At 38.8% G+C, this 16,460-nt stretch overlaps 1 protein-coding gene across 1 annotated transcript in view; it reads right to left on the bottom strand.

Annotated features, from left to right (window-relative positions):
* Positions 1-11,047, bottom strand: part of mslnb (mesothelin b) — a 48,277-nt gene extending 37,230 nt beyond the window's left edge. Inside the window, exons 1-19 of the mRNA XM_085784677.1 lie at positions 10,955-11,047; positions 10,147-10,165; positions 9,961-9,997; positions 8,341-8,463; positions 7,062-7,261; positions 6,867-6,970; positions 6,439-6,551; positions 5,981-6,202; positions 5,810-5,884; positions 4,914-5,167; positions 3,840-3,918; positions 3,145-3,288; positions 2,837-3,039; positions 2,246-2,355; positions 1,392-1,510; positions 1,110-1,280; positions 992-1,023; positions 685-782; positions 559-581 (exon numbers count right to left, since the gene is read on the bottom strand). Of these exons, the coding sequence (XP_085640803.1) occupies positions 559-581; positions 685-782; positions 992-1,023; positions 1,110-1,280; positions 1,392-1,510; positions 2,246-2,355; positions 2,837-3,039; positions 3,145-3,288; positions 3,840-3,918; positions 4,914-5,167; positions 5,810-5,884; positions 5,981-6,202; positions 6,439-6,551; positions 6,867-6,970; positions 7,062-7,261; positions 8,341-8,463; positions 9,961-9,997; positions 10,147-10,165; positions 10,955-11,006 (2,178 nt within the window). The 5' untranslated portion in view covers positions 11,007-11,047. The remainder of the gene's footprint in view (positions 1-558; positions 582-684; positions 783-991; positions 1,024-1,109; positions 1,281-1,391; positions 1,511-2,245; positions 2,356-2,836; positions 3,040-3,144; positions 3,289-3,839; positions 3,919-4,913; positions 5,168-5,809; positions 5,885-5,980; positions 6,203-6,438; positions 6,552-6,866; positions 6,971-7,061; positions 7,262-8,340; positions 8,464-9,960; positions 9,998-10,146; positions 10,166-10,954) is intronic.
* Positions 11,048-16,460: the final 5,413 nt, after the last annotated feature.

Genomic DNA, 16,460 nt, shown 5'->3' with positions numbered 1-16,460 from the left:
CACAATCCAACAACTCCAAAACGCTCTGGTGGACAAGTTGTGACCTGCACATTCACCACACTATGAGATAATATCAGGATGTTATGAGACAGAGTTGTTTTAGAGGTAAATTCATGCAAAACCGCTGATGTACGTTCCCATCGGGGGCAGTTTTTCAGCAAACAGTCTCTGAATTTACCTCTAAAAGGGTAAAAAAGGTAACAACTCTGTCTCGTAACATTCTGTTATTATCTCATAGTGTGGTGAATGTGCAGGTCACAACTTGTCCACCGGAGCGTTTTGGAGTTGTTGGATTGTGTATTTGATGAGTTTGATGAGGGAAACCAAGAATCCCATTAGCCTCCGTAGTGTAGCTCTGAGCAGCTCACGGCTCTGCTCCGCCGTTTGAAAAACAACATGCACCGACAATTAAAGGTAACGAACCTACTGCTATGACTATAGGGATTATGGCAATGGGCCAATTTGCCAAAATGTTGAACTATCCCTTTAATTATACTGTATCACTGAAATTCAAACGACACACTACAGAGTAGAAAAAGAAAGAAAAAGAAATCTCACCGTGGCGTTCTCTGGGATACAAACTGTTCAAACGCAAACAGAAAATAATGTCAGAAGTCGACTCTTATGTTGCATGTGTGAGTTAAAAGTTCGCTGCACCCTGTGTTTATGGTGTGTGAGACTGACCGGCTGGTGCGACGCTGATCAGTTGATTAACACCGGCCGAGGCCAGCGGCTCAAGGTCGAAGGAGAGAGACGGTATGATGTTGGACAGACGCGTAAAACTGATCAAACAAAAAAAATAAACATGTAACTAGAGTTAAAACAACTCATGTCACCATCATCAGGGCTACACAGTCCTGGATTCAAACTAAAAACCTAAACAAGATGATAATAATTACAGTGAAGTATGAAGCATGATGGGTTAACTTGTAGAAAAATAAAAACCCAAGACAAATGGAGCTGGAATCAATCAACAAACCCATCTACTCACATCTGTCTGAAGACTTCGCAGGGTGGGTTGACCTGAGAAATGAAATATTTATTATCATTTATCCTACAGGGCAGATATAAGTTTGCAGAAAGACTGTCTGTCACGTCAAGGGTTTTACCTCGCTGGCGAGTCGAACCAGGCTGCGTAGGACCTCTGGTATTATCTCAGGGGACCTCTCCAGGAAGTCGAACACCCCGTCGATGACCACGTCTTTCTCCGGAGGAGTGGGAAGCGGCAGCAGCAGCAGCTCTGCCAGTTGTTTCGGGGTTAAGATGTTGAGAACGTCCAGCTGGAGAGGAGAGGAGAGGAGAGGAGAGAGAGAGAGCCCATTATTCCAACTGTACTTAAAGGCATCTCTTCTTCAGGTAGTAAACAGATGAAGGAGGTTTTCCAGACTCACTCCATTGAAGTCCGGGTTCAGCCTGTAGAAGTCGACGACGGAGGCAAATCTGGAGAAGAAGCCGAAGTTCTGCTGCAGCCACTCTGCACTGTTGTTGGCTGAGGAGAGACACTGTGGGTCTGAAACACATGCACAGCAATTAACCATGTGAATTAGATTAAACATTTTAGATTTGTAATCATGACAAATAAAAGAAGCAAAAGTCATAAATAACTGCACTGAAGTACACAAGGTGCTACTTGCTCTTTACTAGCTTTTACTCCACTGCATATATTTGACAGCTAAAGTTACCAGCTTCTACTGTACTTTATAAGTAACATACAGTATAATACATTTTTAAAATACAGTACATCACAACAGATTAATTACAGCTCTGAATTAACAAATGTAAACATTAACATGCTGCTAATAGGTATAATTGTCTAATAATATCAGTTAAATCTGCAATGTTTTGCATTCAACACTCAACGTACTGAACAATTTCTACTGTAAATGTCTCTTTCACTGCATATTGTATATTGTATTATGTGTAAACAAAGAATGTAAATACAAATCATATTCTGTAATCAGCTTATTAAAAGGGAGCTGAAGCTGGTTGCTTACATGTAGATGCATCAGTGCTAACAATCGAATAATATAACATGCAGGACTTTTACAGTGTAGACTGTGCTACTACAACTTTTACTTATAAAATTATCTGAAACACAGAAAGAGAAGAGGGCTCCTAAAGTGAGTCGTAGCTAGCTACCATGTAAAGATTTTTATGATATTACAGGATCAAACTTTTAAATGAAAAAAGGCACAACTTTACTATTTTCTTGTCTTTTTCTCTGTGTGACTGTGAGTTTTCTTACCGGTGGTGTTGTGGTTCAGCAGGAAGGGGAAGATGAAGAGCTCGTAGATGTTACGACTGTACATTGGATCAGTATCCATGAAACTCATGTGTCTGCTGAGAGCTGCCACGCTGCACACAGCGACACAAAGACAAAATGAAGATTACTACACCAAACAACGTGTGTACTGTAGTAGTAGTAGAGTATAAACCCAGTAGAGCTCTGATAGTGGAGCACAGAGTTCAAGCCAGACATGGTGAAGCAGCATTTAGCTGTTATGCTGCACACAAGTGGAACAAACTAGCAGAACTGATCCAGGTTAAAAACATTTCTCTTTTCATGTGTTTAGTGCTGAGCTCTTTTTAAGAACTTTAAACTTTATCTATTTTCTTTTATTCTACTATTTTATTCATCTTTGCTCCTGCTTTTAACTCTGTGTTTTTGTTTTTATGCTGTTTTCTGCTGTTCTTTTTAAATGTTTTGTCTTTATGTAAAGCACATTGAGTTGCCTTGGTATGAAATGCACTATATAAATAAAGATGCCTTGCCTTGCCTTGCCTTACTGTATGTGTGTGTGAAGAAAAAGAAATCGTCTAAAGCCTGTGAGCTCACATGGTTTGGTAGGCCGGGCAGGAGAAGTTGTTGGTGCTGAGGCAGGAGAGGAGGGCCGGGGGCACGTTGGGCAGGAGGGGCATCAGTTTGATGGGGAACCAGAGCTTGATGAAGTCCGGGTCCTGGAGGTGTTGCTGGGCCAGAGCCGGAGAGTCCGGCCGGCCGAAGATCTGCTGCAGGTCGGACGCCACATCTGTGAAGTTCTACCGAAGGAGCAACACAGGGAGGAGATAATAACGCTGATTTTAGTTTGTTTTAGTCCAAATGTTTGGTGAAAATGAGCAGATGTATGTAGATACAGTACTGACGGCTGTGGACAGCTCCTGGATCAGTGAGTTCAGTCGTTCTGTCAGCTCCATAATCAGCCTCATGACCGACGCCTCGGTTAACGTCAGGTTGCTACGAGCAGCACAGTGCAAAACACGGGCCACATTCTGCACTGCATTAGTCAGCTGGCACCGAAAATATAAACAAACAAACCAAAAATTTAGACACAGACTAGTAGAAAAGGTTGAAAAAAAATCTAAACACTCAAACTTCATTCATTACGACAGAGGTACAAATAAAAAAAATCACAAACTTCGAGACGACTTTATTCTCGTAATGTTATGACTTTTTTCTCGTAGGAAATGTACGACTTTATTCTCATACATTTACGACTTTATCCTCGTAAGTTATGTCTTGTTTCTGGTAGGAAATGTACGACTTTATTCTCGTAAATTTACGACTTTATTCTCGGAAATTTACGACTTTATCCTCGTAAGTTATGACTTTTTTGTCGTAGGAAATGTACGACTTTATTCTCATAAATTTACAACTTTATTCTCATAAATTTACGACTTTATTCTCGTAAATTTACGACTTTATTCTCGTAAATGTACGACTTTATTCTCGTAAATTTATGACTTTATTCTCGAAGTCTGTGTTTTTTTTTTTTCTCAATGTGGTCCTAATACTCTGTCGTAATTCATATTATAAAATGAAAAACAAAATGAAACCTCACCCCGCAAGGGTTCCCATCAAGGGTGATGCTACAAACATCCTGGATTTCAGTTTCATTGTCCCTCCTGTTGTCCAGGAAGCTGTACAGAGACAGAGACATGCATTTAAAACTCATTACATTAAACCATCTTACAATGTAGATATAAACAGTAAAGACCAGGCATAGCATGACAAATATTGGTACAAAAATGTCCAAAGTATAGACCACAAACTTTGATGCACTGCTCCCACTGAAACTGAATGTAATTTGAATGTAACTTTTCTTTTACTTTTAGGTAATTGGCTTTTACATTTATCATAGTTCACATAAACACTCTCCATCCATCTGATACCGGTCCAGCCTGGACTTGCCGTCAAATTTTAAAACTCATTGCAGCCCCTAAACCAAAAGGTTTGCCCCCTCCTGGTGTAGACTGACCCGAGACTGAGAGGATTTAATGGTGTTTGACCACTAGTGGGCAGAAAAACTCAGGGACAACAATGTGCCAACAACCCAACAGCCGGCCATTTGGTTATTTTCTACTAGCTGTTGCTGCAAACAACAAAGCTACTGTAATAACCAATTGGCACACCCAACAGAAACATTTGGTGTTGCGTTTCTGGTCGACCGGTCAATCAAATATTCACTTTTCCACCAACTCCAGAAAAATACACAGTAGCTATAAGTAAATTTGTGTTAGAATACACTGGATGTGTCTGAGTTTCTGTTTTGTTTTTAGTTCTTTTGTGTATTTTATGTTTGTTTGGGGTTTTATTTATTTATTTATTTATTTTTACCACACTGTGTTTTACATTTTGGGGTATGTTATGCTTTTATTCAACATGAAAGAAGAAAACGGAAGATAAGGGCGGATGCAGCCAGCCAGAAAGTGAACCAGACACTCACAGCTCAGTGAATCTGTGTTTTGTGGAATCTGCCCAAACCACTTTGTCTTTCAGGGTTTCTCTTATTTAACAGTTTTTTTTTTTTTACAAGGTCACTTCATGCACTAGACACACCAAATGAAGGAATGTGTGGTATGGAGAAAAAACAAAAGAAAAAGCAAATCAAATAGTTTACTGTAGCTAAACTTACAACAGTTCGTGGAAGGCGAGCTTGATGTTCTGGTCCATTAGGTTCTGATCGTTGGGCAAGAACCTGCGTAACAACGGCATCACGACATGCAGGTACCAGTCCTCCACGTTGGTCACGTCAAACTCTGTTTTTGTTGTGTTAATCCCTGGAGGGACGGATGTGTTTTGTGGCCGGTACATGTCTGCCAGCTCAGACAGAGTCCAGTTGAGCAGGAACTGGGTCAGAGTAGCACTTCTTATTTCGGACACGTCTCTCTGCAGAAACACAGCACAAGTTTTTGTACTTTATACTGTACACATCTGCTTGTCAGTACAGTGTATATGGTATAAACACGGTACATACAAGAAACCACTTTCACAAATGTTTCTTAAAAGCATCTCTACATGTATGACAGTCATTCTTTTCTTTTCTTTTTTAAATACCAACACAAACACAACTCATTCTACTTAATGAGACACTGATGAGGTCATCACCTGAACCACATCTGGTTTTAAAGGAAGATTATAAAAACCACTGCTGGGATTAAACATTGACATTATCCCCCAAAAACTGATTTATAAACTCTTCCGGAGTTAAAATGTTCTTGCTGTGTTTTTTAGGAATAAATATGAACATGTTTTCTTTGCATTATTATTATTTAAGGTCTGAAAAGACTTGATATGTTTTGTTATTTAGACAAGTTTAGTCATTTTCACCCAATAAAAGCTCTAAACGATTATATTTTTATTTCAGTTTTGGGAGAAATGTTGTCGGTAGTTGATAGAACAAAACAAAAAAATTGAATCTAAATTTACTCAAACACATACCTATAAATAGTAAAACCAGAGAAACTCATAATTTTGGGAGTGGTCTCTTAATTTTTTCCAGAGCTGTATAGTGTGCGTGGGCGCTTTTACCTCACTTGTGAAGGACACAAAGTTATGAACGAAGCTCCCGATTGGTCTGAAAGCCGTCATGAACCCATTTACGACCTGCGAGTGAAGTGAAATAACATCTTTTATAGCTCTTCATAGCATTAAAGACTTGCTAGTATCTGTAAGTCCATGCATGCTACATAATAATAATACCTCTCTGAAGTCATTCTGAGGGGGCGGACGGGGATAGAGAGTCAGGGCTGCAGGCGTCGACCAGTTGTGGGTCATATTAGGGCTGATTGGAGGGGGGTTGGGGTTCCCTGTCAACAGATTGTGGAAGACCAGGGACAAGGTGCCGTTGTCCAAACCCGCCACCTCCGGCATCATCAGCAGCTCGGCCGTCTGTGCTGGAGACAGCAGGTGAAGAACCTCCAACTGTGGTGGAGAAACAAACAAGAGACCAAGAATAAGAGCAAGGATGATGATGGAGAGGTAGAGCTGAGGAAATTGAGGGTAAAAAGCAATTATAGGATCAATTCTCAATAGTTATTATGACATGAACAGCTCTTTGAAGGATCTCTGGAGAGCAATTCACAGTCAAACTCCTCCGGTTCTGTTTCTGTGAGGTTGTAAATCTTACATATAAATGAGGAGAACTCAAGTTAACTCACTCCGCTGAAGACCATGTTGAGCGTTGAGAAGTCCTTCATTCGGGCCATGGCTCTGAAGGCACCGAAATTCTTCATCAGCCACTCCTCGCTGTTCTCCCCCGGGATCACACAGCCTGGAAACACAAAGAGTTTCTAACCAATCTATCACCAATCTATCACTTTAGAAGAAGAATCAATTAAAACATGTCACAAGCATTGTGCATGATTAAGAGAACACAAATATCTCTAGTCTTTAGTCTAATAATAATAATAATAATGATAATGGATTACATTTATATAGCGCTTTTCTAATGTTACCCAATACCCAAAGCGCGTAGCTACAGCAACCATTATATTCATTCATACCAAATTCACAGTCTATCACTAAGCTTTCTGTCAACAACCTACAGTTCATTCAATGTCAGACTTGTTAGCATAAAAACTATTACCGTATAGTCCGTCTCGAGACAGGAAGGGGTACATGAAGAACGTGTAGATCCACTGTTGTCTCATTGGATTCATCTCAGAGTAAAACAGACTGAGGTCCCTCACCCTGTTAGAAAGGAAAGGATGGTGAGAAGATGCTGTAAAAAAACAAAACACGGACAGATAGAGATAGAAATAGGACGTAGTAGGCTACGTACACGGTCTGGTAGGTGGCGCAGCTGAAGTTCTTGGTGCTGAGGCAGGACAGGAAGTGTCTGGTGATGGATTTGAGCAGCGGTCTTATCTTGACCTCCAGCCACATCTGGACCAGGGCTTCGTTCTGGAGGGCGTCTGCGTCGGGGTTGAACTCCAGTTCCCCCTGCAGGCTGAGAAATGGCACTCCTGTCATGCTGGACCTCTGTGGTGGTGAAGATGGAGGAATGAAAAAAAAGAAAGGCACAACCAAGTGAAAACCTTATATATGGCTGGATAACCTATTCAAATTTTATTTATTTTAATTACCCATCCTATCTACAGCAGTATCTTATACCATATACAACAAGTTATCATATCAGACATTCATCGCAGCCCTTTTTTTCTGTTCCCAATGTCATTAAATCATTTGGTAGAAGAGCTTTTATGTTTAAAGCACCTGCAGATTGGAACAACCTTCAGATCCAGTTCCTCTCTTGGTATTTTCAAGCATGCTCTGTCTTCTCATCTCATGGTGACCTGTTACTGTTTTCACTGAAGACGCATTTCTGATTTGTTGATCTGTTACTTATCATTATATACTATCATTTTAGTCCCAGTGTTGACCTTTGTGGCCCTACTATGGTTGTTTTGTTTTGTCCCAATGTAGTTACAATAACTGTGGTTTGTCCTTGTTTGTACTATTGTTTTTGTCTTTTGGTTTGTTTGTTTTGTTTGTTTATTTGTCTGTTTGTTTTTCTATATTGTTGAGAACATGTTTGTCTGTTGAATCTATGTTTGTCTATATGTTTGGACCCCCTCGAAAACGAGATGATACATATCAAGGGGTTTTATCCAAATAAACAAATTTCAATATAAATTCAAACAAAAAAAAAAATGGATGTAGCGGTAAGTTCAAGGCCTTCTTTGATGACTGTTGCCATCTCTCTATGTGTAACTCTCTCCTCTTATAGCTGTTTATTTTTTCCATTTCCTCCTCTGTAGGCCTACAGGGAACACAAATATTTCATTCACTGTAACAGGTATGTGTACTGTAGGTATGTGCTCAGTGTATTGGAAGCACTCCTCTGCTTCCCAGCCGTTATACTGTAGGTACTGTAGGCCTACTACACTAATTATAGGCTATGTGACAGTATGGAAATTGATTGTTTTCATTCATGAGGGAAAAAATAGACAGTGTAGGGTATTACAACACAAACTGCTGGGTGGCGTTAATGGGAATGTTCCTCCTCACATGTCAACCCAGCGAATTCCTGCGCATGAGTTTTTAACGTTGAGCCGTACCATGAAGGTGTAGACATCCATTGTTGCCTCAAGCATGCTTTTCAGTCTCCGCACGTGATCTCTCCCTGTGTCTGTCGATGGTAACCCCACACACTGGAGGAAATGTGAGGTTGAATCCGGCATCTTGGAAGGAATGACAAATGGAGAGTTTGAGTAAATATGTAAATATTTTCCCAAGGGAAAGCAAACAATAAATTCTAGTTTAGATTTGCTTTTACAAACAGACACTGCACCAAAGGTCACACCACTGAGCTGACAATCAGTTTAAATGTGGTAGTAGCTACAAAGCTATCAGCTGATTCACTTCACTTTCCTACATTATAAAATGGACTGTCTGAATGCTAATGTTAGCCAGTGTCAAAGTTAAGCCTTGAGCTAGCATTTAGCTAACTTGTTAACTAGTTTCCAATTTAGGCCCTAAGTTTAGCTATCTAATGTTAGTTTCTAACTAACTGACTAATTTGAAATTAAGCCAATTTCTAATTTAAGACTTAAATTACAGTTGTTTATAACTTGCAAGTTACGGGAGCGTACATCCCCAGGTCCTATGTTTCCCTATCGGGGAATATAGGACCCTCTTTTTGAAAATGTGTCCTATGTTCCCCGTTTTTAGCTGTTGCTGGTCGATGGACTCTCTCTTGGACTCTATCTATCTGGCCTGTCTAGCCTCTTTTTTACTAAACTTAACCAACTCCTTTCTTCATTGCCTAAACCCAACCAATGGGGCAATTTGCCTACACTTCTTCATTTTGATATTAGCTTTGATATTAGCTGAATGGGTAATTGAGTATTGAGTAAGAGCCCATTCACGTTTCTGTACGTGCAATTTTCTTGAGTGTACGAAACATTTCTTCATACTTTTACACCCCTAGCTACACGATAGGCTACTGTAAGGACTGTAACACGCCACTTCACTTCACTTCACTGACACGCCGTACTCAATGTCCTTTCAGTCTTGAGAGAAAGACGTCTACAGAATATTTCAACCAGTGTCTGGTTTCTAAGTGACTTTGTAAGTCCACATACCAGATGTGGATTTGAAAACAAACACTAATAATAGACACGGTCGGTCGGACTGAAAACTTAACTTAACAGACGAGCTGGAGCGGCATTAGGCAGAAAAACTGCAACAAGGAAGGAGGATCATCACGCTAATCTTACAAATTGTCAACGTGACATGTGTCCCTACAATGGTATTTACTGCAGACAGGTCTAATCTTTAGTGATTCAGGTCACACTGTGAAGTACTAGATGATTCGATAAACTCTGATTAGATTGATTAGGTTTCTTCATATTTGGTATCATTGTTGTCACTGTATTTTATCAAGCATTAAGACTGACATACCGATCATTGTGGTGCCATGTGAGATATGATCAGCTTTCTAACTAGTCAGGTTGGTTAAGACACTGACTCAGTTTAATGCTTGTTATCATTTCCCCATGACCGATACATTAAAACGTCAGATATTCTGCTTTGAAATAACAATTAATATTGAAGTAGTGACAGTGAAAATTACTAGATTGAATGACGGAAACAAATCAGCAACAATAACAATGTCGCAATGTTGCAATCGTGAAAAAATACTTTGGAAAATTTAAGTGTGTGAAAGCTTCACTCACCTGACCACATGTTCCGCTTGTCATGCAGGTTTCATTCCTGAATATTTCCAATGAGGCAACAGCACAAGCATTTGAAGACAAAAGATGTCATCATTCATACAAATACATTCATATTACAACAAGGCATAGTCTTGGTAAAACCATATGCACTTATGGCGTTAGCTATATCTCAACTTTCAGACTTACCTTTGTGCACTTGATGCCCCTGTTAGAAAGAAGAAAAACATCATTCTTAGACTAGATGTATTAATTTGACCATACACTAATTAGGACATTTCTGTCATTAGATGTTATATGGTGAAATGATCATTGTTAATTCTTTCAATGTAAAAAACGTGACCAGAAATCAGTAGGATCCAGAGAAGTCAGACACACACACATTGTTGATTTGGGTGAGGTTTTTTTTTGTCAACACCATCTTCATACTGTACACAATACAGCTGTTATTAAGTTGTTTTGCTATTGTCCTCGAATCCAGTCATAAGAGTTAAACTTATAGTTCCTGTCTCACTACTTTCTGGCTTCCCTACCCTGCGTGTATCCAAAACATATTCATACTGATGGATGTAGATGTAAACATTGGCTCATACACACATACAGGCTTGTTTCACCTTTTAAAGTTATGTCTTACAACAGCTGGTCACTGAGGTTCATAGGAAACTATGGTTCAAACAAGAATATCTATGTAGAGTAGCTGTTTTCAACGTGTTAGGGGCAGAGTTAGGTAACGACTCATAAAACACGATAGAAAATGTCACCCATTTCAGTATCAAAATGGGTTTAGTATCAATATAGAACCTCGATCTGCGTTACAATCAAAGAAGACAGAGAAATCTGCCCTTATATAACACTATATGGAGCTCTATGTCAGATATTACTGTAGCTACACAGACTATGCTCTGTGGGAACAATTCATTGGCGACTTTGATTGGTCCTTTCTGACTGTATATTGATACCACTATTAGAGAAAAGACAGAGTGACATCTGATCTTACCCAGGCAGCTCCCTAGAAGGTAAACGAGTAGGAATAGGTAGCGCGATGTCATGATGTGACGAGTCTCATGGGACGTGAGGGCTTTGTGGTGAAAATCACTGCATGGGGGAGGAAGCAGGTGACACAGTCAGTCACGAAACCACCAACAAGCGCTATACTGTGTAGACTATAGGTGTAAGTGAATCAGCTTTTAAAGAAATTAAATCACAGTGCATGGTTGTTTAATCTGAAGGTAAAAAATAAATCAAAGACATTATCCAAAATCATCTTCACAGGACAGAAACAGAATACAGTATGTGATATGAAATACAGTATGTTATGTTATGTAAACATTAGAGGCAGAACATTAGGCCACGATAAAGTTTAATATGTTTAATATTTAGAGCAACATTTCACACATTGTAGTGCATTATTATAGTCATTGCCAAGCACTGTGCACTTTGTACGTACATCAAAAGCTCGACGGAGCCTGTTTTTTCAGTAGGCAGAGGATAAAATCAGGGAGTGGCTGTTAGCTGGCTCACAGTCAGTGGCACAGAGTGACCTTTAACATAGCGGTACAAAAGTGATGAGACAATAGATGTTTCAGAGGGAAGAATGCTGAAACTCTACACCTTAAACCCACGAACAATTGGCACAAAGACAACAAACACATATCTGTAGACTGTGGTTGGAAAAAAAAATAATCTTATGAAAGGTCACTTGAGAACATGTACCTCTCATCGCAATAAGAATTAGTTCACAGATTTTGTATTGATCTGTCATTAAGACCTATTGAGGCGGGAGGGTAAAAAGTGAAAAACATAAATATCTCAGAAACAATCTCATGTGAGACACAAATGACGTCAAATGATAACGACTAATGCACCTGTTGTTTTCCTTTATTCCTTACATTGCTTTTTTTCCTCATACATATACATTTGTTTGGTTTTTTTTATAGCTAGACTTCCAAGTCTTTCTAACCAACCCTAACTTGAACTAGATCTACAAGTCCAAACCCAACCAAAACCTGAGGAAGATTCCTTTCTAATCCATCTTGATACCATCATGTCAGACTGTATTGTTCTGCACGTACAGCGTTATCAGTTGCTGTAATTTATGACCAATCAGATGGGTATTTTTCCACAGTTTTGGCCTTTTTACGGTCTTTAAGGCCAAAAATGCTAAAAGAAGTGATCAGTTTAAAGCCATTAGGAAGAAGAGAAATCACTATATTAACCAATAAACAGTAGGTGGGTCCCCATAATGCCCGTGAGAGTCTCTTAAATTATATATCCAATGTGTACGCACTTTGTAGCATCTCACTTTTAAGAGGCCCTGTGAGAAAAGTTGTGACGTATGTTAAGAAGTTAATCTGTTTTTTGTCGCATGTTATTATAAGGTAAGAAATAAGGTTCTCGTCCAACAAATATTGTAACATTGTAAAGATATTTTAGTCTCACTCACAGCCACACACAAAAACATGCTCCTGTTGATGAATTTCCTCTCCACACTTTCGCCCAGTTGAATCTATATTATGTACTGTATGTCGCAACACTCTCTGAACTCTTGTATTAAAATAAATATGTGGTTAAAGTTTAAGTGTTTGTTCAGGTTCATTCGTTCTCAGCACCCTTTCATAACTCTGGCAGGGGGAAAGAAGACAAACACTATTTAGAGTTTCGTTTTTGACTAATTATCTGTGACCAAAGTTGCTGCTCAATGGACGTAGCATGAAATGACACTTGAAAATGTTTGTCCATTCAAGGCTGGTCAAATGACATCACATCTACACTCATGTACAAAGTAAATACACATTTCCTTTCCTCTTTGTGTGTTTTCATTCTATTTATTATATAAACTGGGACTGCAGGAGTTTAGACAAAATAAAAATGAGAATTTCCATTTGATTAATGACTTAACAGACAGATCATATGAAAGGATTTTACAAATTTTACAAAACATACAACCAGTCTATCTGCTGTTGTTTAAGTGCTCAGAAGAACGCACTATATAGGATTATATGATTTTATCTCCATATTTTTTTACCTTCATATTTTTCATACTTTTTTGCTCCTCCTTTTGCACTTTTTCCCTGAATAAAAACATTATAATTAACCTTTTTTTTAATTACCTGAATTAAATTAAGGATCTGGATACTTCAGTGAAAGTGACAGTGATTTTGTCACATGAACAATCTCTAATACTGTACCTTTATCATTCATTCTTCTAAAGATTATTTAGAGCACGATATCTATATCATATCATATGGAGAGAGGATCTCCTTCTGGGTTTTAAACACCGACCGACTTTAATGAGGCAGAACTTATTCCCATATGTTGAAATCCCCAAGTCGGCACGTTGATGCCGGAGCTGCACACTCATTAAACAAGAGCAATTACAAAGCAGGTCAGATTATGGTACATTGAGTGATAACTTCACTGATCCTTAAACTTGTCTGTAGGCTATATATATATACTGCCTATACATACACACATAATGAACACACTGCCACAGCTCTTTTGTTCTCTGTTTGCTCTTAAATATGAATCCACACCAGTCAGACAGTGGATTTGAGTAAATCCAGCCACAGTTACAACATGTACAAACAAGTTAACAGCGATCCTTCAGGCTGCAGAGACAGAATAAGAAGGCACATGACACATTAAAAGTGAATCTCTTACCAAATCTCGCTCGTGGCTAGAGTCCTTTAGGCGCAGTGGTTAGACAGTATCTCCTCTCTCCTGACACCTGAGACACAGGTGCACTGCTGGGGCGTGTTGTCTTGTCACGACTGCTCATGTAATGATGGCGGATTCCTCCCTGCAGAGCAAGGGGGCAGGACGTAGTGTGCTCCTCTTCTCCTCCTTCTCCTCCTCCTTCTCCTGCTGCTGGAGCTTCAGGCATGTACCTGCACTACACAGCAACATTTGAGTGGGCTACTTTATTGTGTAGATTACCTGAGTGTTCAGCTTTTGTGTCCATGAACGCCCATGTGAAAGGAAGCCAGAATAAAAGACAAAGAGAATAAAGTTACACCTGATACATCTTCAGCAGGTTTCACCTCCCTAGTATTAATTTCTCTTTTAATATAAGCTTTTATTTTTTGTTAATAATGCAGTTATTTCGACTTAAAATGTGAGAGATCATCTTAGAGAATAAAGATTTATTTTTAGAACAAAACTTTCTCTTGTTCTGTGGTTGTTACATTGCATCCAGCCCAGTAATAATGTCTAGATATGCAAATAACAACCGACTTTAAACTGCTGAACTGCAAAAGGTTTAAAAGTTGGTATATCATGACGTTAAAATCTAAAAGTGGACTGTGCACATCAATGACACAGACTGAACATAGCTCATGATAAACTATTCACAAAACTGCGGGCGCACACTCTCAAGCATACACAAACACAAACCTTGGCATGCACACACACATCAGGTTAAACTGGTTTGATAATAATCTTCAAACAAACTGAATTCAGTATTAGTTAGTCATTCGGCATAAAGTTGACCGATTGTTGTGGTGAACAAAGCTGCAGCCAAAAATATAAAAATACTGTATATAGGCCATGGGTTACAAAAATATTGAATGAATTAAAGGTAAAGGTAAAAGTTTAACAACCTGATGAATCAGAAGTGGTATTAATAATAATATAATAAATTTCATTTGTAATGTGCTTTTACAAGCTCTCATGTGCACAATTAGATCAATGCCAAAAAGAAATAAAATGATTAGACAGACTTAATTACACATTAAAAGCCAGTTGGTGGGTTTTTAAGAGATATTTGAAGGTTTGGAGGTCTGTACAGTCTTTGATGAATTAGGGGAGTGAGTTAAAGACATTGGGGGGGCGGCGAAGGAAAAGGCTCTGTCTCCCCCAGGTTCGGTGCTTTGGTCCGAGGGGAGATTTCCCTCTGATGATTAGAGAGTTTATTGAGGACGTTGGATGTTTACAGCCACCACAGATGCTGGGTCAGAGGTCATTTAGCGTCACAGTGTTTCAATGGCCATCTTATTATTTTTTTTAAAGATGTAGCTTAATATAATTGTTTTAAATGTTCATGGCAGAAATGTTGTATTTGAAAGGATATTAAACAATGGTAATCCTTTCTGTGTGTATCTATAATCTGAATTAATTGCTATCAGGAAAGGATTCACTTTTTTAACAAAATTAGCAAATAGTCTCTCTATGTCTTATCTCTACCACACATACACAGTATTGAGGAGTTAATACTCCAATAGTAATAAACTGTTTTTTACAGATTAAAAATAAAACAGTGTTACTACATTGACTTAATCCTAATTCCAGCGGCCCTGAGCCTGACCCCGGTCCTTTACGTCATGCTATTTCCCCTCTCTCTGACTTTCCTGTCTGTCTTTAACTTAAATGAAATGTATTTAAGGGACTATAAATTAACTCTACGCCAAAATATATAAATATATATAAAAAAAGAATTTAATTTTCTTTTTTAAATGAACATTGTTTTTAGGAATCTATTAGGTATTTTATCTCAAAACACGTGACATAAGGTGGAGATACAGCTTTAATTATCTTTGTGTTAGTGAAATACTTTTGTCGCAAAGATAACTCATGTGACTTGGCAGCATCAGTGTTTTTGCATTGTTTTCCTCTGGGCCTCTTCAGCTCTGCCTCATATGACATTTCCCTCGGCTGCCTCTGCTATGACTCAACGTAAAGTGGTGTCTCCTGCCACCTTTCGTCACTCGGTCATATTGTTCTGTTTTCCTCACCCTGAGTCTGACAGATTGTTGTTATGGCTGCCTGTAGATGAGTGGACATCTTCATCACATGCAGGTGTTACCCTGAGTTGTGGTCCAACAGTTTCCAACCTAATGTTCTTAAATCATCGCCCACATCTCGTATTCACCTAATGAGCTTCAGTCGTGACTTTTCTCCTTTAGGTTTCTCCTTCAGCTCCTGTCTACAACCTATAACCTATAAAAACAGAACCATTGCTCTCTTGCCATCGTGTCCTCGCTGGTGTACCTCTCTTAAAAATCGTCCTCTCCAGTTTTAAAAAACATGTATCCTAGATGATATTTAATGTGGTGACTGAATGGTTTTCTGTGATAGCTTTATAACCCTTAAATGGGCAAGCATATATAAAAATTTTGGAAAAATAAAAAAATGTTATTTTCTAATGTTTCTAGGGTAGAATAACACAATTTTATGATTTTTTTCAAAATATGACCTTTATTTTTCATTTTAGAGTTTGTATCTCCCAAGATACATTGCCCGTTTAGGGTATAAATTTGCCATTTACCAATTTATCAAATATTTCATTTATGAACTTTTAAAACATATTATAAGCAATTAATTAGCCACTCTCTGTGGCTCTGTGTGTGTGCAAGTGTATGTGTGGAGGATAAGACCACTTGGTGCGGGATTCAAACCAGGGTCGCCTGCAATTAGGACTATAGCCTCAACACTGAGCTAAACACCGCCCAACAACACATCATGTTTTGTTGCAGACAGATGCTGTATCTATCACTGGATCTTTTACA

Source organism: Trachurus japonicus, chromosome 1 (genome assembly GCF_045865225.1).
Source record: "Trachurus japonicus isolate A0001 chromosome 1, Traja_1.0".
Lineage (NCBI taxonomy): Eukaryota > Metazoa > Chordata > Actinopteri > Carangiformes > Carangidae > Trachurus > Trachurus japonicus.
Note: the sequence above shows the minus strand (reverse complement) of the source record. Positions and strands in the feature narration are given on the sequence as shown.